We start from the raw sequence: 22,361 nt of genomic DNA, 5'->3' as shown, positions 1-22,361 counted from the left end.
TTGACAATCATACTGACAAGAACAAAAATAAAAACATTGTCAGAACCCTGTTTAACAGATGAAAAGTGTTTTTTCAAAGACCCCTTCAGCACTAAAAGAAGACAAATATATTCTGTATTTATTCTTTAGAAAACACACTGATAGAAATGTTATTTGAAAGAAACAAAGATATGATATGCTTTCTCTACACCAACTAGTCAATCAATGCCTAGGATGAGCTTAGACAGAAATGGTGAAACATATGTGCCGTGGGAAGTTCCAAATAAAGGCGTCCCTTTTTAAGAATATGTAATCTGTCAGTGTTTCACTTTTCATGAATGATATTGGCTTGTTGCTATTTGAAACTCCTAGATGACATACTGTAGAGAGAAGACTGTATAAATGTGTGTTGACAACCACAAGTTGCTTTCATGCATCAGATCATAAGTGCGTCTCCCTCTCTTCGCTGCAGGTGTACGAGGTGTTCAGTGTGATCCGAGATCTGGGAGCCATCGCCCAGGTGCACGCTGAGAATGGAGACATTGTAGCTGAGGTACGACATTTCACTTCATAAGAGCCGGGATCTGGACCCAGGATGTATTAAGAGAACTGGATTAAGTGTTGAAGGCGGGGCCCTGTTCATTTCTGTTAAAGTTACTCAGTGGCACAATAAGCCAAAGTGCTCTGACTCTCAACTACCTTGATTTGGACCCATTTTCTTTAAGCTCTAGTTGACTTCGTTACAACACTTCTGGTCTCAGCTGTAGTTAAATGAATAAAGAGGACAAATAAGTCTTGATTCTACTTTCAGTGCATTTCACATCTCACAAGGACCTAACCCTAAGGGCTATTCAAGTGTTGAACTGGGTAGTTGGATTAGCTGCGAACAAGTTATCTGCTCATTTACAGACGTCTCTTTCCCAATGTTAGTCAATGGGGGGAAAAGTATTTTTGGGCCCTCTGACGTCATGTGACTAACACAGCGGTAGCACCACCATTTGGCGATTATGAAAAAATTACTTCAGCGCCTTCTCACTTCCTGAGGAATTGATCTAGACATGAATACATCATGGCATTAAGTCAACCAATGAAGTCTTAGGCTTTAAGTGTCGATGCATGCACATTGACAGGACTCAATATCTCCCGTTTCCAGGCTGATTTGTTTGTTTGTGTTTAGGAGCAGCAGAAGATCCTGGAGCAGGGGATCACTGGGCCTGAGGGACACGTGCTGAGCCGCCCTGAGGAGGTAAGACAGGTTCAGCTCTGTGGACACTGACCACCTCAATCTGGTGTGACTTTGGGAAGTGAGAAATCAATTAATCTCTTGAGCCAGGGTTTTTGACCTCTCCAAGCTTCCCAGCTGTTGGCCTTACGTTGTTTGACAGTTTTACACTGACGCATGGGTTTCTCGCTGCCTTGGCAAATACTTAAACATCCGCTTCAGATCCACCTCCATATATTTAACTTGAAAATTCCTGTTGGGAGCACATGAATCATGGTTGTTACCCATGAACATTCAGACGGTGGAACAAAGTAGTATGGTAGCTGGGTTTAATGATTGAACTGTCCGTCTTCTTCTAAAGGAAGGTTTTCTTCAAATAAAATAAATTGCATATATTTTCCTCTGTGGCTATAACATGCTTTCACTTAAGTAAGGTAAAGTAATAAAGGGTTTCTCACCACCCTACAGGAAGTTGCCATGACTGAGCCATTCGTGCTTAGGTTAATCAAATCTTGATTGTAATCCAAGCTGTTATTTTACGGATTTAATAATAGTGTTATTAGCAACGTTGGTGGTTGGGCAAAAAAAGACAACCAAAAATATGTAAAACAGTATCCAAAAGAAGAGAGTGTGTTCTTACTTCTTGGAACACTTTGTTAGTGTGTCACAGAAATATCACCATCCTGCCATCTCACTTGTCAAAATAAATTGCCAGGATTCTCTTAAGTGTTTTACCTTGTTTTTGTTGCTATGGATGAAAATCTGATTTTAAAGCATCAACACACTTGAGTGAACATTTTAGAAAATAGCTTTCTTCGCTTTCTTGCCGTGTCATTACCATGAATATAAAGATCCTGTCTGGAGCTGGTTAGCTTAGCTTAGCACAAAGATTGGATTTGGGGGGAGACAGCTAGCATGACTCTGTCCAAAGCTCAATGGACTACATAGCATATTATCCCCTCTTTATCAGTACATACAAAGAACAAAGTGCGGACAAATGATGAACTCTCAGTCCCTTCCTTTAGCTGTTTTCAGTCGTTAAGCTAGGCTAGGCTAACCAGCTGTTTCATAAATGGTGTACAGATGAGTGGTATTCATTTTCTTTCTTTTTAATCTCTCGGCAAATAGCTAATGTCTACACAAAACGATTACATTTTCAACATAATTCTGGATCTACTTTCTTAAGAATGTTGTCCAAAGGCTGTTTACGAAGTTCATGTTAGCCAGTTTTTCAACTCACTTTGATCGACACTTTATCTGTGTATTGGTCTTGTGTTTAATTCCTAAGAAAGTCGGAAGTATTGTTTATACAAAAAAACACCCCGAATGTTTTAAAGTTGGAATTGATGAATTTTCCATAGGACTGGGGAAACCGTAAGAGCTGTGGAGGTTATATTTGTAGGGAAATGATGGAGATGTGGTGGTCAGTATTGAATAAAAAAGTATGTAGAAGTGGAATATCAAACTAATATCATCCCTCCACTTTCTGTTGTCCCCTCTCTTGTGCAGGTGGAGGCGGAGGCTGTGAACCGCTCTGTGACGGTGGCCAATCAGACCAACTGCCCTCTCTACATTACCAAGGTGATGAGCAAGAGCGCTGCTGATGTCATCGCCCAGGCCAGGAAGAAGGGTGAGACTCAAAATACACAAATCCATCATTTCCTGCAATATGTCACCATTTAAATGGGATAGATCAGATTTCAGAAGATACCTACCTTGTTTGTGTTATAGTCGAAAAGAAAGTCACCTAAATATATTGATTTCACATTTGGTATGCTAAATTAAGAAAAGTTCATGTAAGAAAAACGTATAAGATGCATTTTTTTAACGTGTATTTTGTTTTTTTAATGTGTATTTTGGTTCCATACCCATGGCATGGGTGTCTCAAACAACCATACCTAATAATCAAAATCAAAATAGCCTATTAATGTCTCTTTTCCAAAACTAGAAACCAAAGAGATGAGCCCTAAAACAAATCCTCAATCTACCCCACTAACACTGACATAAACACTTCATTTGTGGGTTTCCACTATTCAATCTTAGGTTTTGGACTAGGAACTCCTAAAATAACTTAAAATTCAAGTGTATTCTGCCAAACAGAGACATCAAAACAGACACTCACACATTTTAGGAGTGTAGTAACTGGTGTTAAATGTGGGATTGTTATTGCAGGCACTGTGGTCTACGGAGAGCCAATCACTGCGAGCCTGGGAACAGATGGCTCTCACTACTGGAGCAAGAACTGGGCCAAGGCAGCGGCCTTCGTCACCTCCCCCCCCCCTGAGCCCCGACCCCACCACACCAGACTATCTCAACTCCCTGCTGTCCTGGTGAGGGAGGATCCAAACAGGGAGAAATATCCTAATGACAAATTGGACTTTGTGTGACAACTTCACTTTCTCTTTCAGTGGTGACCTGCAGGTGACAGGAAGTGCGCACTGTCCCTTTAACACGGCCCAGCGTGCCGTGGGCAAAGATGACTTCAGCTTGATCCCTGAAGGCGTCAATGGTACTGAGGAGAGGATGTCTATCATCTGGGACAAGTGTGTGGTACGTATTTTTATACTATTTTTTTTTAATGAAGCCCATAGTAGGGCTGTTTCGAATGCTGTTCAAAACATATCTGAAGCTTTTATTGAGGTTTTTGAATCAAGCTTTGAACATTTGCTGTCATATTTTATCATGTCATCACAATTGTTGAACAAAATCCTCAATTTAAATAAAGGTAATCATCCAATCAAATCAGTTTTTTTTTATTCAGCTTTCTTTAAAATCAGCTTTCTTTCATTCTTACAAGTCATCATTGCCTCCCTTTTTAAGCAGCAAGCATGAAAGCAGACCACACTAAACAATATTGTTTTTGAAAGGCTAAACAACAACAAATATTGGTTCAAGCAGTCTATCTGGTTTTTCAAATGCATGTTGTGAATTTTCATTAAATGTTGATTTTTAGACTTTAAAGGGCTCTGAAATTTTAAGAAATGTCTGCATCGTCTGTAACAAATTTCACCCAGCATCTCTGAAATGTAATTCTACAAAATAGTATAACAAAAATATTTGTGTTGCCTAATCTTCTTGTAAAAAATATGCAAAAAAGGAGCAAGACATATAGATACCATACCATATATGTAACAACAATATCAAACCAATCAAATAGTTCATCTTTTGCAAAATCAAATGATTGGATTTAAAATAACCAGAAAGATATGTCTGTTTTAGTCATGCTATTCACATTTGCATGTTGTCTAACTCATTAGCATTTCGCCTTTATTAAATGCTAACAGTAGAGCAATTTGACAACACACATGCACCGGCAGCATGACACAGGCAAGAGGGGAAAACATCGCAACAACCATGCACACAAAAAAATGCATATCCATCATAACACACATAAGCAAATGACTGTAACTGTTGAACATAAAAGTCCGTACTGAGCAAGAATGATTGAATAAACATGTGGAAATAGTTATGGCACGGAGTAGATCAGATCTGACAGGACTAAATGAAAGTGGGACAGTGGTTCCTATTCTGTTCTCACTCCCAGTTCTGATTGATTCCAGGTGACGGGTAAGATGGACGAGAACCAGTTTGTGTCGGTGACCAGCACCAATGCAGCCAAGATCTTCAACATGTACCCCCGCAAGGGCCGCATCGCCGTGGGCTCAGACGCCGACCTGGTGCTGTGGGACCCCGACGTCACCAAGATCATCTCCGCCAAGAGCCACAACTCGGTACCAGCCTCTCAGAGTTTCATAACTAATAATATTTACAAATGCTGAGGCTACCTGACGTCAAATATTGAAGCCACATGTGTGTTTGTTATGCGGTTTCTGCCCACAGGGCTTTTTTTGATAAATCCCGAGTCAGACATTTTGACATTCTCAAAATAGTGGATTCTTTGAAATGCTTCTCAAGTTACTGGTGTTTTACATTCAGGCAGCAATGGCCCTACAAATGAGTGAGTAGCTGAAAATAATGCAACTAGTTTTGACTTGTCCACAAGGTGCAATAAATATATGAATACTTTTGATGGAAACGTAACTCCAAAAGTTTAAAAAATACCAAGCAGGTTAGTGATTGTCAATGATATACATCCTAGATTCGTGCAAAAACATTTATTTAGTTTCAAAATAAATACTTTTTTAAAATATCTGATTGATTATTAGAATCCAGCTAATATTATTCATGACCGTCAGAGCCACTGATTTATTTTTGCACTTTTGGTTGTATCCACGTCTGACCATTGAACAGGGTGTGGGCCTCACACAGCGTCAAGGGAGTGATGTCATCCTTAAAATCTGCCAGGGAACTTGAACACATCGCTTCTGATTGTTAGCAGGCGGATTTGTGTGTGTGTGTGTGTGTGTGTGTGTGTGCGTGTGTGAGACACAGAGACTATTACTGTGTATGTCCTCGGACTCCGTTTGCTTAAGCCCATGTTCTTTAGTTTCTTTTGATTCCTCTTGGTCAGAAAAATGACCAATGTTCAAGGGAGAAACTGCTCATTTTAAGTGTGTGTGTCTGTGTGTGTGTGTGTGTGTCACAGGATAGCCCAGCCTTCTGGTGATCTCATTTCAGACTCCACCAGCTTGCCATGACCTCAGCTCCAGTAGCTTTTAGGAAAGAGCATTCATACAGCGTCCAAATTCGTCACACAGCAACCTCCCCTCCCTCCCTGTCCACACACACCCAAACAGCCAAACCCCTCACAGGACCCTCTCCTTCATCTCTTTCCTCTTCCTCCTTTGGCCTGAGAACTGAGGTCTGTTTACCACATCAGGCTTTCTTTTTTTGCCCAGCGAATCGCTTTCATCTCTGTTCGAGTTAAATCAGTTAAGCTCTTTTCACAAGTGCACTGTAATCCATCGACATTCTGCCAATTCTGTAAGGTGGCGTGCATCATCTGTGAACACACAGGCTGGAAAGTGCATCAATATTTCTGTGGCAAGTTTCCAGAGGAAGTCTGAGGGAGATTTTTGGATAAAGCTGTGAATGAAAGCGGCAACTTTCCCAGATACAACCCGATGTTAAATCTTTATGATGATGGTGGGAAATCAGCTGGAGATGAGTCAGCTTTAAATGTGTTTCTGTGAGGATTTATCTTCATTAGTAGTTTGAAGTACAAGCAGCTGGGATAAAAATAATTTACCTAAATTCAATAGAAGATTGCGTTACTTGTAACGGGGTTATTGCCAATACTATCTTTTTACTTTTTTGGATAACTTACAACCTAATACCATATTACTTTTCGAGTTATTGTTCCAACTTTAGGGGGATACATGTGCAATTTCCCAGACTGGAACTAATTTTTCCGATTATTCCAGCACCACGTGAACCCAGCATCCAGTTATCATTTGGAGACTGAAATCTTAAAGGCGTACTTGAGATAACAACAAACCCACACAAACTGAATTTACCCACTTTCATCAAAAACTAATGTCAAGGATAGTGGATTCATTATGTACTGTACTGTCTTTGTCTATGAAATGTGTTAGAAGAAGTTATATTGAGATGTTCACACTTCATTTTCGCACACTTTATCTATCTTCTCCCTCCTCTGCAGACTGTGGAGTACAACATCTTTGAGGGCACGGAGGTGCGCGGCGGGCCTCTGGTGGTGATCAGCCAGGGGAAGATCGTGTTGGAGGAAGGGAACCTCCACACCATCGAGGGCTCGGGGCGCTTCGTGGCCCGCAAGCCTTTCCCCGACTACGTCTACAAGAGGATAAAGGCTCGCAGCAGGGTACCGTACTCTAGTTTCCTCTAACATAAACTATATTTAGATAGGAGGCAAAGCTCCACACCCAGCCATTTCTAAGGATTAATCATTTTTAGGACTTTGGGGGATGAAGCAGCTTTTTAGAGATATTTCTTGTTTATTCTCACTGCCATGAATGTTGTGTCCTTTTTTGCATCCAGCTTGCTGAGCTGAGGGGTGTACCCAGAGGTCTGTATGATGGCCCAGTCTGCGAGGTGTCCGTCACCCCCAAAACCATGACCCCTGCCTCCTCCGCAAAGAACTCGCCGGCCAAGCAGCCCAACCAGCCCGTCCGTAACCTGCACCAGTCTGGGTTCAGCCTCTCCGGTCAGTTCTGATCAGCTACTGTAATTTATTGTGAATGTATGATTTTTTTTGTTTCCCCCATCAATCTACCACTTTGATCTACATAATTTTTCTTAATAAAAACTAACTCTTATCTTGAATATTCTAAGTTATTTGCTTATAATATAACCCCCCCTCCCCTGGCTCTGGTTACTTACAATGTCCTTATTACACCGACAAAAATAGTTTTTGGCTTTTTGCTTTAAACTCTTTAAATACATGGCTAATTAACCACAGTTTGCAATTAATGTCTGTTGTGTTGGTTCAATTGAAAAGACAAAAGGGAATAACAAACTTCTATTTTGCACTCATCTACCTACAGTCGTAAAATGATTACACTACACAGCATGACATCCCCAGCATTAGAGAAAGTGCACTTCTGTACCATTGAATAGTGCTGCTTATTGTTGCCATGAACATCTATGAAGTGAGCTAAGGACACCATTCAGCATCTATTGTTTGCACATGGAAACGTAAAGCGTTCCACCACACCAGCATTCAGGAGAGAGAACATTGAACCAAATCCAATCCATCTGAGCCGTGTCACTGCATTGGATTCTCTCATGGCATGGTTACATGAAATCCATTAAGAGTTCAACTAAGGTAAACTCTGTAATCACATTATTGACCTCCAGCTAATTTGCATCACTTTTTCCCCTGACCCTGCCTGCTTGGCCGTGCAATTCAGCAATCATATCTTATTAGTGTGGGGGAAACTTCTGTGTATCAATGCAGTGGGAGTCACCGACTCAGGAAGGAGACACGGTGAGAGTTGGAGCTTTTGATGTCAAACACTGATGGGTTTATTCAGAGTATCGGCCGGAGGATTCACATCACAAATCAAAGAGTCAGAGGTTCTGACTACACGGGAGAGTTGCCACGTCAATTCTGAAGAGCCTCTCTCTATGCTAGACCTTTTAACTGGTTCACAGAGAGAAATCAACATCTCTGAAGGAGTAGACTAAACAGCTGGGAACACTGAATCACTTGCGTCCGACACTTATGGCCTCAAAGATTTCACACCTTAAGAGTCCACAAACACCGATAAAGAAGTGCCTCAGCGTTCTCACAACAATTACCATTCGTGCCAGACAAGTTGACCGGTCACAAACTGGTGACAACAACACATATGGCACCAATGCCTTTCCTTAAAGGAGATAACAGACGTCAGAGTAGATCATAAAACGTCACAGAGCAAAAGGTTAGATATCTAGAAGAATTATTCCTTAACACTGCTTATTGTTACCATGAACATCTATGAAGTGAGCTAAGGACACCATTCAGCATCTATTGGCACATGGAAACGTAAAGCGTTCCACCACACCAGCATTCAGGAGAGAGAACATTGAACCAAATCCAATCCATCTGAGCCGTGTCACTGCATTGGATTCTCTCATGGCATGGTTACATGAAATCCATAAAGAGTTCAACTAAGGTAAACTCTGTAATCACATTATTGACCTCCAGCTAATTTGCATCACTTTTTCCCCTGACCCTGCCTGCTTGGCCGTGCAATTCAGCAATGATATCTTATTAGTACTCAAACACCAGTGTATATTGTAAAATACATGTTATATGTTGTAATTAAATATGCGCATTTTAGTTTGAACAATATTTATTCAATTTCATATAATTGTAGCAACTGTCACAAAAGCAAGTTTCTCGCAGGATAAAAAAAAGTACTGATTTCTGATAGACTTTACATTAGTTTAGTTAAACACAGTGCAGAAGTGAATCAATGCATGGAATACATTTTCCCGCCACTTTATGATATCCCTGATCCTTATTCTATGTCTGACCTAAATCATTTTTCTCTCCTTTTTTTGAGTTAAAAAACAGATGCAAAAAAATATACACACCATGTTTTAAATTCTGTAGGTCTTAGGTTTATATTAAACTTTGTTACATGTATACATGCAGGTAAATATGACCTATTATTAAAGGTGTATGGAGAAATTAATTAATGTAAGTAAACGGGTTATGATTGCTCTAAAAGTGATCCTGACAAAAAAAGATCACCTGAAAAAGCACATTACTACCTTACTTCATAGAATTAAATAAAAACACTTGAGAAGGTTATCCTGGAGAAAATAAATAACAAAAAAGAGATGCTATTTATTTTCTTCCGTACATGCCCCTTAGGGCTTCCGTAGGTTTGACCAAGTCCAGTGAACCAGTTGTAAAATGTATGGAATTCCCCACATACAATTTTGCTAAGTCCACTTTTTCATGTCGTTTATACATCAACATGTATAAACGTTCAGGAAAAAAGATTCTCACTCTTTTTGTCCTGATCCATTTATATAAAAACCTGTCTGAAAATGAGCCGATCAGATTTTGGCCACTTTATGATGTCATAACGATTTGTTGGCTTGTATTAGCCAATCACCAACCAAGGTAACCCCCCCCCCCCCCCCCCTTATCACCTGAATCTCCTCCTAGAGCACCATTGTGTTCTTTTTAACCAAATATCTCTCAGAGGGGCGTGGGGAGTGGCTCCTTATTTTTATCTGAAGTAACAGACAGAGAATCAGCACTTTTGAAACAGGGCTGAAACAGAGGGGATTATGGGATGCTACAACGGGTGATCTGTTTGGTATTTCGAGCCAAACACTTCAGAGACATGTTTTGTATATATCCGAGACCTATAATATATCGATGAAAAACAGTATAATAGGAGACCTTTAAACAACCAAGTGAAAACACAACTTTGAATACCCATCTTTCCTCTTGATCTCACAGGCGCTCAGATGGACGACAACATTCCTCGCCGGAACACCCAGCGCACCTTGGCCCCCCCTGGCGGCAGGGCCAACATCACCAGCCTGGGTTAGGGGTCTGCCCTCGGCCACTTAGGAGGAAACAAAGACCGGAGGACGGGTCGGCCGACAGGAGCTGAGGGGTCGAGAAAAATCACGACACCGGGAACCAAACCCTTCCCAGCACCGGTCCATCCGTCAGCCTCCATCTTTCCCCTCCTCCTTTACCACGTACCCTCCTCCCCCTCCCCAAAACCGGATCCTAGAGGACACAGTTAGAAAAAAAAAGAAGAAAAAAAATGTCTGCCTCATATGATGAAAAAATGAAATACTCCTTATTTGAGCACTTTTGACTGCATTATTTCGTTTTTTTATACCGTACTTTTTTCCCTGCCATTGTATTCTTTTAATGTTTTTTTTGTTGTTTTATTAGGGGGTCAAGTGGGACTGAATTATGAGAAGAGGAACATTTTCATGCAGGATGTCCATTGTGTTTCTTTTCATTTGGGGAGTAGTTTAAATGGAGCATTTGTACAAAACTAGATTATCTTTCCTTGAATAGGCCAAGCTGGATGATTGAAATAGTCTTACAGTTTATTCAGGAGGCAAGAACAGAGTATCTGTGATTTGTACTGTGTTGCGTTTGAATTGCTTCCCTTTCCAGTGCACCGCCATCCATCACACACTGCTGCGATCCATTTCCAATTGATTATTAACCATGAGGTCGGCCTTGAGGTTAAACAAATCTTTTATTTGGGTTATAGACTCTGGCTGCACTGGCTCTCATCTCATGTTTCCCTTTTGCTAAGCTAAATAAGTAAAAAACCATATTCCGTATTTGGCAGCTGCCTTAGAGCTTGTGAGTGTTAGGAGAAGGAGCTTTTGCAGGTAGTAAATAGAGCTTTATGCCTCGTTTTTTTTAAGCGTTAGGCCATTGTTAAGTGGGAGAATTGTAGGAAAGATTTAGGGAGGAAAGAGAAAGTTGTATTCGCTGTCACTTCAAACCTTTCCTTGCCTTATTGTCTCTTAATGCCGTCCTATTAGATAACTCTTAGAGGTGCGGGAAAGGTGCCATTCACTGCTACAAATTCCCCAGTTTGTTTCCTGTAATTATAACGGTTTTGATAGACAGCTGTCAGTCAGCCGTTAACTGTCCCATCACCAACCAGTGCATTTACATACAGAATGTTTCTCCTCCTCCAAATGTGACTGTTTTATACTCATCCAAATCCCTTTTTCTTTTCTACTCTTTATGTGCCTGAACCCACAGAAGTTGTACTGATAATCCTGGTAAAATAGCCAGGATAAACCGATTCAAGGGTGCCAGAGTTTGTGCTTTCATAGGGCCTATCCTACCGGTAGAGCCCCTGAAAAGTCGAAAAATGCTCGATATCTTGAAATGTTTTAGAGTTTTTAACTTGTTGTCAAACTGCTTTTTAGTGTCATTCTGTAACTAGGTGCCTAAGGGCTGAGCACTATTGATTTATGCTTGAAAGTAGACATGAGCTAATGTACTTTTGTGCAGTGTTAATGTGTGAGGAATGGGACACGCACAGCAGGCTCATGTAAAGCACTGCTTACTGTTGTGGACTTGACGTTTTATTTTTTACGTGATCTGGTTTTCATTAAGCCAAGCAACTGATTTCCTGTGTTAGTTCTTGTGTCAACGAGGTCTTGGCCACCAGTCACCTTCTCTCTGCAGGCTTTTTTCCCCCCATGACTCAACACGGAGTAACAAGCTCACAAAAGGATCAGGGGCCTCTTTACAGAATCTCATCTCGGTTTAGGATGACATGCAAGAAACATGTTTCCTAACTATTTATAGGGATTACAAATAAAAACCTGAATTGTAGTATTTACTTTTAACAGAATTATAGCCTACTAAGTTAGGATGGCATATACTCTGTCCTACATTTAAATGACAATGAAAGCAGGGAACGGATCAAATATGATACATGAAAGGCCACTCCAACCATATGATGACACTTATTTAAGAACACGTGTCTCTTTTTTCCCTCCATGATAGCACGCTAGCTAGCTCTCCCTAGCTAGCTGATGACAGTGCTGATAGAGCAAGAGCTAGCTAGCCGATGACAAGTGAGAGCAGTTGATATTGTGGCTGGTCCGTCTTGAGTACATTTTAATCAAAGATTCAGGCAGAATCCAATGTACAGGTATTAGGATTTCTTAAGACAAGATATTAGATCTGAAAAAATATGGGACATGGCCATGAATTAAGCTTTTCCTTCTGTGATAGTAAGATAAAATTATATGTTTGAAACTTACTTAAGATAGGACAAGCAGCTAGGATATTTTTTCTGTAATGAGGCCCCAGTTACTTTAACTCTGTATGTATACAGTACTACTAACACAGACTTCATTTTAGTCAACAGGGTGGTGAAGAGCTTCTTGTCGCTATAGCAGCACATAAGAGCTTGCGTTTGCTTTACTGAACCCTGACTCACACACATGCATACTGTAGGCTAGATATACACCACGTCTGTCTGTGCTTTCATACACACTTTTTAAACTTTCCCTCTGATCTAACTGGAAACGTATAGAAGACAAAGTCTTTCAGTGTTACGCATGGTGTATATGTATTTAAAGAATCCACAGCAGGGGGAATGAAAGCATTCAAATATGTGACAAGATAGGAATGGGAAATGGAAACTTCATTTCCACGGCAACTTACTCATCACACAACAAGGTGTTTGTCAGTCAGGAGTGGGGAATTTGACCCCGACCAGCGACTTTCATATTAATCTACACTGTATTTCTCTCTGCTGCTTTAGGCGGGAGAGTATGTGGGTGGAGATTTAGGAGGCGAAGTCCAGCACACAAATACAATCTGGCAGCAAACGTAGCTCTTGAGAGAGTTATAGCATGCTGCTTGTATTTTTGTATTTTCCGCGTCACTCCTTCCTTTCAGTTTGTCTTTAGCCGTCTTCCTCCCTCCCCGCTTCCCTCCCCTTTTTGGCTATTTTAATGTTTCTGGCTGTTGCCGGGGCGACAGACCCCTCCACTCCTGCAGGGTTCTGCTTTTTTGTTTGTCATGGCAACGCTTGTCAGATCGGAGGTTGCCATTCGCAACCAGTGCTGACCTGGCGCTATTAGAAACAGCTTTGCGCCCACACACACACAAACACACACACCCAGGTTTTTATTATTATTCTGTGACCGTTCTGCACCGTTTCGACATAATCCTGTGCCGAGTTGCTTGGAATCCCCTGTGGCTTAAAAAGGAATCAGTTAGAAATAAAAGCACTACAGACTGTAGACGAAACACACACCAACTCACCACTAAACATCAGTTGCTGTGATGCAGCACCCTTGCCTGGAGAATTGACTTAAAAAACAAAAACATCCGTCAACACCGGCACCCCCTCCCCGTGTCCCATGCCTCCCCAAACGTACACACACTAAAACACACACTTATACCCCTTTTAACGCTCTGTCGGCTGGAATGCTTTTCTATGCCATATTATGCTAATTGTATACGAGTGATATGTATGTACGCAACGTGCTGCAGGCTGAGAGGAGCTTCCTTTGTTGATGCTGTTGAACACCTTCTTGCCCCCAAACCCCCTCGCCCCCCTCTGTAAGCCCCCCACCCCACCCCTTGTGAAAGTGAAACTGTGTGACGGTATTTGTCTTGGTGGCTGTGGGGTTTCTGGGATGCTTGCTCAGTATGGAAAAAGAGTAAAATCCCATGGATGGTAATGTAAAAAAAAAAAACAAGAAGGACAACAAACAATAAAAAAAATAAGAAAAAGGGAATTCAATCTCTGTTTCTTTTGTTTCTGACATAAAAAGCTGCATGTAAAACTCATTAAATATACTTACAAAGTGCATTTCAAGAGTACTACCATAAGCATAATCTGTCACTTTTTAAGATTGTTTTTTTGTTAGGTTTTATAGATTCTATCAAAGGAGAGACAAAACAATGGAACTACAGTGTTTTTGGCATCTGGATGTGCTGTTCGCATGTAAACTAGTATAGCCTACTAAATATAATTTAGTGTAGAATTCAGATGTTGTTTTTTTTGGACGATCTATAAACATACAAACACCAAGCTCTCGATCTGAGCTGTACGGAAGCCCTGAGAGGCCAGTAAGAAGCATTTTTCTTCTGGTGATCCATTTTCTAAATTTGATCTAAACACTTTTATTTCCTTTGTTTATCACTGAAGAACAGGTAAAAAAAAAGGTTTTGCCAGATCAACAGAATTTGTTTTCTTACTTGCCTTGGAAGCAATAATGATAGGAAGAATATGTAGCAGATGAACAGTGCAGCTTGAAACCTTAGTATTCTTGAAACAATGTTGAATTGACTTTGTGTGAAATCCTACGCCCTGTCTTTTGTTTGAAAAATCCTCAATATAGGCCTCCTAACAGTTAGCTGCGACCTCCAGCTGCGGCTTGTCGTGTGACCATGGCAACCACATAAACCAGAGAGACATAGCAGCTGATAAAACTGGAATCTGAGTTCTTAATTGATATACCTCCAAACAGCAGAAGAAAAACGGTGAGAGCAGCATCTAAGTCTGACCATCTGGTATGAGACAACAAACAATGTTTATGATTCTAGTTAGCGACACTCATTAATTGCAAATTATTATTGTAATGATGAATGCCAGCTGGACTAGACAACCAGGTCCCAACAAGTTGCTAGTTTTAACCACCAGTTTGCAAATGTAGCTTTAAAAACACTGCAACTGGGTGGTAACATCACAGTTAGTTTTTATTACAGCTTACTGCAGTTAGTGAATCAGTACCAGGAGGAAGCATTCAATGTTTGTACACTAGAGGGCAGTACTGTCATCTTGTTCACTCACCACTTCCTGCTTTTTCTGCCACTGTCTGGAGGGATTTCCTTTTCATACTTCTAATGAATGAAAATTGCCATCAGTTGTTAGATGACACATCTTCTGCTGCACTTATAAATCCTCCATGTTTTACAATTACAGTAATACTCATGTTGGATCAATGCAAAATGTAAAGTGTGGGATAAGTGGTAAGCAACTATTAACCTGCCAGGCCTGCTCCCATGAGCGTTAAAGTCAAAACCCCCCGCTAATTTCCTGCTCTGTCATGAATTAAAATACTTCCCAACCTTAAAGGATTCTTGTACTTCAGAGGCTCTTTCATGTGCCTTCCTCAGAGGAGAGTAAGACAAGATATACACTGGATGAATGGACTGTTTGAGATTCAAATGAAAAGTATAATTTATGTTTTCTCTTTCGGCTTCTCTTTTTTCTTTTTGGGGTTTTATCCTGGCTTGCAGTGTTCAAAGGAAAGTGTTTAAAAATTATTGTTCTAATGGTGAGTACTCACCGTAGAGGCCAGGGTTCGAATCCAGCCTGCAGCCAAAATAAAAAAACAAAAATCGTTCCCAAGTTCACATGTAATTTCCTTTGGAGAGATCAGCATCATTTGTCATCCATACAATGATTAAATATGCTGTATATTTGGTTGTTAATCATGTGTTTTTGTGACACATACTACAGTGTATTACCTATTACCAAAGGAGCTCAGTATCGCCCACACAGCCCTCTAGTGGCTGTTCATGTCACATTGACACAGTAGGTTCCATTGCAAAGCTTTTTTCCATATTCACTTTTTCCATCATCTCACCTTCATGTCAATAGCCTCCACTCATCCATTTTCTATTCCCACTTCTCCACATTCAATGTTTCTATCATCCCAAGGCAACTATTCATTATCACATTCATAAATATGGACAGCTTTAAGTCAGATTCACCTGTGGCTACACATGTTTGACTTCAGGAAGATAAGGGACTCAACTGGCTTCAATTTTTAACTCAGGTCTAAACCAGATAGACTAACAGAGGACTAACTGTACGGATACACATACAAAAGCGTTGCTGTAAAAAGTAACAAATTACATGAAACAGAGTTACATAATTACATCTAAAATACATGTAACTTATCAATTACAGTTACCAAGAAAAACTATGTAAAACTATTACAGTTACTAATCTAAATGCCAGTGATTAAAAAAGATTAACATCCCAATATAAAATGTATTTTGTTACTCTGTTCTAATCTTAATTTAAGTGAAAGTTTTCTTAGAAATCAGTGTTGAGTACTTTTATTAGGATTAGGTTTATGCTCTATTAATTTTTAGCTTTATTGCCAGTTTAAAACATTACGAAAATGAATATCATTTTCATAGCTTTTAGGAAAACATTTAGTGTTTCATTATTTGTTAGGGAAACTAGTGATCTGTATCCGTTTCCAATTACAGAAGTTACCACAATGAAAGCGGGAGACTGCACGCAACAATAAAGAACAGGAAATAACATTGTTTTAAGGTTCGGTGCAGAAAAGGCAAAACTGTTCATAACACTAACAAATAAAAAAAGAAGGATAAAAAATACTGAACTGAACAGCAGGACATAAATATCAATGCTATTAATAAGAAGATTGCTGAACTGTAAGGATGGGTTAACGCTCTTAAATGAAATGTGTCCTTACAGTAGGCTACAGAAGCTAATTTTGTCAAAAAAATAAACAAACTGTGAAGTCAATTACTGCGCTTTGACTTTGCGGGGCACTGTGGGTCAAACAAACCTCTTTGCGGTGTTAGTGCACCTAATTAGTTTGGGATTTTCTGATTTAGAATAAATTGAGGAATCAAAGTCAAAGTTAAGCTTTTAAATACCTGATAACAGAGTTAGAGTTTCTGCACTTCAATCTAAGCCTCCCACACTCTCCTTAACCTTATAGCAGTCTGTTGGCCCTGATCCTGTTTACCACGTATATTTTATGCCTCTTCTGCGATGTCTTTTTTCTGCCAACTGAGGAATGAACGATGCATTCAGCTTTAATACTTTTGCACAATCGCAAGGTTGACTCAAACTTTATACCCAAATCGTGAAAAGACATACCGTCAACACTGTGTTTATTTAACCGTAACACTTACAAGCGTCTTGATTTTGTGTGCACTTTCAGACTACATGTGAACAATGACCGGAAGAGTGCACTGACCTTTTCAAGCTGAGTATGGCTTTTAAAAAAAACAGTTCAAACAAGACTTGTGCTTGTTGCTGCTGGAAGACAAACTGTAGCTATAGTACACACCAGAGCATACATTTGTTCAAACTTCCATGAAAACAGTATGTTTATGTTATTTAATGAAAATGCAATGTAAAAGCTGTTTATGCATTTCTCAGAAAAGTTGTTTTCGTGTTCAGTCACTGTATGGCACTGACCCTGGACCTGCACATACAACTTCTGCTTCACTATCAATGCAACAGCTGCAGGATGTGTTCTTTTTTAAAAGATCTGCAAGGACCTTCCCACCCACACAGGTCATTCACGTATTGTGCCTGATGAGACCCCCCCCCCCTCAGGTCTGGAAAAGCTAGGAGTACTTTGAGTTTAGAATAACAAAACTCTGCAAGATGCACATAATCTGTCTCTAAGGGACAATTAGTGAAAACCCCTATGTAGGATTCCTTGAGTAAATTATTATGTTATTTATTTGATTTAGCCAGCTTCAGCGAGGTGTCTTTTTGTTGTTGTTCTGGGGGATTTGATTATGTGGACTCGTCTGGCAGAGGTTCTGCAGTTTTCGAATGCTCTTCTAGTACCCTTCCAGTTATCTTTGGTGACTTCACTGTATAATGTCCACTTGACATTACATCAATTGTTTTACTGTGTCTCAGTTTGCTTACTCTTACATCTGTTTTTCTGAGTGCACCTATAGGTCAAAAAGTCGAGTGTTGAAAGCAGGACACTTCTCACACTCAGAGACGGCCATCTTGGCTACGTTAAAGGAGTTTCTCCGCTGAACACAGCACTCAAAGAATAAAAGTTATACAAAAGGGATTTTAACTATTACATATTCTAGTGTGGAAAAAAAACCATCTTGAATTTGTTCATGTTAATAGAGATGTCTGTAGTGATTTGGTACCGCAAACGATAACGTTGCTAGCTAGCTAGTTAGTTAACCGCAACAATCATCAATTCTGTTGAGGGCTCAGCAGTTGTGGGCGATTTGAGACAATGCTATACAGTTCAAATTCACACACTGTGCAGTTGTTCACAGTGTACAACATGACAATGTACTAAAGGAAGTAGTTGATTAAATAGTATTGATGAATGCTGTTGCAATCCATGGCTGGGACATTACATTACATTACATTACATTGCATTTAGCTGACGCTTTTATCCAAAGTGACTTACAATAAGTGCATTCGACCAGGAAGATACAAACTTGAAGAAAACAGAATCATATCAGTACATCAGGGATGCCTTTCAACTCTTATTGCTGCCCAAGGTGGAAGGGCATTATACTGATAATGTTTCAGGAAAAGAGAAATGTTGTCCTTTTACAATTCTAACTGCTGTCCAATCCATCCAACTGAGTAAATATATAATGGGGAGACAGTTTAAAAGAAAAATGTGACCTTGACCCAAACCTTCAGAAGCACTTTCAATGATAAATCAGGATCCGTGTTCAATTGAATTTCTGCTAGTAAAAAAGAAACTGTCACCTCCAAATGACACAGACAGTAAACAACATAGTGTGGAATTCTGGCATCAACTTTAACATTAATACCATGAAATGCCTTTGCAAAAATGCTACTTACTTTTAGCACATTTGCACAGACATCACTGCAGATACTTGCAATATGAAGAACTTTTGCACATGACATTCATTAAGCAGGAGTTGAAGGATTTGGTGCAGTTACTTTCTTACATTTCTTTCGAGTTACTGTTGGGAACATTTCTGAGAGTATCAATAAAATGTAGAATTTATGCTCAGTCCCAAACTCAAGAAAAGACTGTCGGAAGTTTTGTGGAAGTCTTCCAGCTTGATGCATAACTCATTGCAAATAATGATGCTCCTTTGACTTCCCGACGCAGCTTAATTCTTGTCATCTCGCTGCTCTACATTGTTATTAATCATGATCGCCGTTTCGTAATGAAACATCACTTTGCTAAGTCAACTGATTAAGTTAAACTGCACACGCTTGTCTTTCCAGTAATGGGTGCCTGAAGCCATTTACCATAGCACTTTAAGTTTGCCCTAATATGACAGCTGCTGCAGCACTGTTTGACTCTTGTGCTGCTCTTTTGAAAATGAGAGTGGAATTTTCAATAGAAATCAGATGCATTCATTTCCATAAATAATATCTGGAAATATGCTCATTTCAGGTTCATATTTGCATTTTGTGCTTTTTACTCTGGCATGTTTACATGTTTTAATGTTCAAAATGGTCCTCTTACCTGTGCTGCTGCACCTCTTTCACCCTCTGTCTGAAACCAGAACCCAGTCTTCTTTGATTGGTTAACTGGCCGGCTCTGTTGTGATTGGTATTTCCTAATGCTGTCCAGGCGCTTAGCCTGACATGTACAATGTTTTGGAGTGCTATCCAATAGAAGCATGGGTGTTATATCACTAAGTTATATGGAAGTAAACAAAGGACAACAAGGAGGTGTTTCAGGCAGGTGGGTGGGAGAGAAACTCCCTGTGGCGTGAACTTTGTTTAGCCTTTGGAGACCATTCACATGCACAAAAACCTATAACACTACAGTATACATTGAATCCTTTGTATAAAACACTACATTAGAGGGAAAGCCTCTTAAACAGAGATATCTGGTTCTTACAGGACAGTGACAAAACTACAAAATATAATGATATTATGAAACATAATGCATTGCTGTATATTAAACTTCCACACACATAAAGGAGTTACAATTAAAGTAGTAGTAAAATGCAATGTACACATTGATGCAGCTGTAATGATAATCCGTGAATCTCATAGTAAAAGATTGACGGGTAACATTTTAAATGGAAAATCAATGTTTTTTATTATGAATGCTTGACTTACCTGTAGTTGAGTGTTTTCAGAGAGTAGTGTTTGTATTTTCATATAAAGTAGTCATCTGAATACTAGTGTCCCTGTAGCCCTAACATTGTGTTATGCACCATTAGCTTTCAAGGAGAAAGGCAGTGTCTGCTGTGAATTTGAACAAAACTGAAAAAATGATAGAATATGTAAGTGGGTTTGACATTCAAACATGAGAAAGCTGTCCCTGGAGATGCAAATGCATGTTATGTTCGTTCGGAGACAGACGTTATTAAGATCCTAAGGAATAATATGATAATGTGTTTTTAAGCCTTAGCGGTAAATGTCATTGTATTTACTTATATATTATATTCATTGCATTCAGTCATGCCCCTCTAATGAAAAGTCAACACTTCGCCTTCAGCTACTTGATGCCTAACGCGGCGTAACATCGAGTCCCTGGCTGTATAATCGCACACAACGAGAGCTGCTGCTATATTTGTCCTTGTGAAAACATAAAGTGTGGGGTATGCAGACTTTAAACATACTTTATCCCCCCGAACAACAACATAATACCCCCTTTGTTTTCAGCACGACAACGCAAAACAAATGTCACTTTTTATTGTGTCCTTACCTTAGGTGACTGTAAAATAAAAACAAACAGTTTGTCTTCTAAAAACCCTTTCACCACCCTGCACTTCCCAGATAAGCGTACTCAGCTATTCATCCCTGTTATGTCTGTAGGTAGAAAAATGTCTTTTAATCCGAGCACACCAAAAACAACAAAGGATTAATAGATAAGAAGAAACGTTTGACAACTTCTTACAAAAGGATCAGACAACCGGAACATGTTTTGAAACTATTAATCAATGTCATGTTTCTTAATGCTGCCGTTCTCTCAACACTGGACCACACAATGTTTGTTTGTTTGGAATTGTGTGATATGGTGGGCTAGCTAATTAATATAATTACTTACTTTTCAATAAAGACGGCGTGGGTGGGCAGGCAAGAAGCTTTCATAAGGTATAATGCAGTCAAATCCTTGGCAATGAAAAATATATTTTCAATAGCTTTTTGAAAGTCTTTTCTATGTGGGTATTTGTCACTTTTATTGAAGGTTACATTTATACATCTTTGTACTGTAGCTTCTGCAGCAGTAATTTATTCAAAGCCAATTAGCGTTTTCATGATGTGAACTGAATACCAACAACCTCACAGCAATGTCGCTTCATTAAGATGCAACAAATGGACATTTATTTTAAGCCTTGGAAGCTAAAATGCCACCATTTAAAAAGTAAGATTCTGTAAGCGTCTACTTGTAATGATTTAAAACCCACCATCTGTGCAATGCTACAGACGTATTATTTTGACCTTTTTAAACTGTGTTTTTTATACTTCATTTTAAATCTATGAAATCATGCTCCAATATTATAATCTACAAAGGACAATTACAGATGCAGGCTATGTGAACAATTCAGCTATATAAATATATAGATATATATAAATGACAGCTGAAAAAACGTCATGCTTATATTTCTTTAAACAAATATTCAAATTGTTATTATTCACTATGGCTTTCTTTTTTTTTACTTAAAGTCCCTTTTATGCTTTTTGGGGTTTTCGCTTTCCTGTTGTGTGTTATATAGGTTTTTAGTGCATGTAAATGGTCTGCAAAGGCTAAAATCCCAAAGAGGGAGTTTCTCTGCCACACCCTGCCAGACACACCTCCATTTGACTCCTTATTTCTAGTAACACAGTGACATCACTATGTAACACTCATGATACTATTGGCTGGCACTCGAACACATTGACCATGATAGGCTAGGAGGCGGGACATCTCTAAGCAGTTGACCAATCAAAACAGACCCAGCCAGCTAACCAATCAGAGAAGACTGGCCTCTGGGTTCAGACAGAGGGGGAAATAAGATGCTAGTACAGTATGTCACAAAATACAAATATTAACCAGAAAATCAGCCTAATAAACATTTAAAGCTGATCATCTATTGTCTTTTATTGGCTAATTGACGTTTTAATGTTGCATTTATATTTTCCTACGCACCTTGAGCTACATCTCTTATAGTAGGTGCTCTACAAATAAACTGTATTTTTAATTATTAAACTGACTGTACACTACCGGCAAAACACCCCCCAAAAAGGAAAATTGAGCAGTTAAGGAGCCTGTTCATTCCCTCCAGGAATTGCTAGCAATTAAAACTAGACATAAAGTAAAGGTTGGGCGGACACGAGCACAACTCAAATGTGACTATTATGTTGCTCTGTGTCTCCTGGATGCCTGTAAGTAGATAATTGTTTGTTTACACGTTAGTCATGACAGCTAAATTGATAATAGTCAGGGCTGTCTGTCAGCTCAAATACAGATGTCAGTTAAAGAAATACAATATGTTTGCCTGAGTAAAACAAAACTGCACAGGCAGGAAACCAGTACTCAAAGATCCAGAGAAAACTATCTGACACCT

The 22,361-nt window shown here is 39.5% G+C and overlaps 1 protein-coding gene across 1 annotated transcript in view; it reads left to right on the top strand.

Moving 5' to 3' along the window:
- The window catches only part of dpysl2b (dihydropyrimidinase like 2b), a 34,024-nt gene extending 22,319 nt beyond the window's left edge, over window positions 1-11,705 (top strand). The window contains 10 exon segments of the mRNA XM_034125872.1: window positions 452-532; window positions 1,157-1,225; window positions 2,711-2,831; window positions 3,374-3,474; window positions 3,476-3,531; window positions 3,610-3,751; window positions 4,762-4,932; window positions 6,765-6,944; window positions 7,121-7,286; window positions 10,047-11,705. Coding sequence (XP_033981763.1) covers window positions 452-532; window positions 1,157-1,225; window positions 2,711-2,831; window positions 3,374-3,474; window positions 3,476-3,531; window positions 3,610-3,751; window positions 4,762-4,932; window positions 6,765-6,944; window positions 7,121-7,286; window positions 10,047-10,138 — 1,179 coding nt within the window. The 3' untranslated portion in view covers window positions 10,139-11,705.
- The last annotated feature ends 10,656 nt before the right edge of the window (window positions 11,706-22,361 follow it).

The sequence above is a fragment of the Trematomus bernacchii genome, unplaced genomic scaffold, assembly GCF_902827165.1.
Source record: "Trematomus bernacchii unplaced genomic scaffold, fTreBer1.1, whole genome shotgun sequence".
NCBI lineage: Eukaryota > Metazoa > Chordata > Actinopteri > Perciformes > Nototheniidae > Trematomus > Trematomus bernacchii.
Note: the sequence above shows the minus strand (reverse complement) of the source record. Positions and strands in the feature narration are given on the sequence as shown.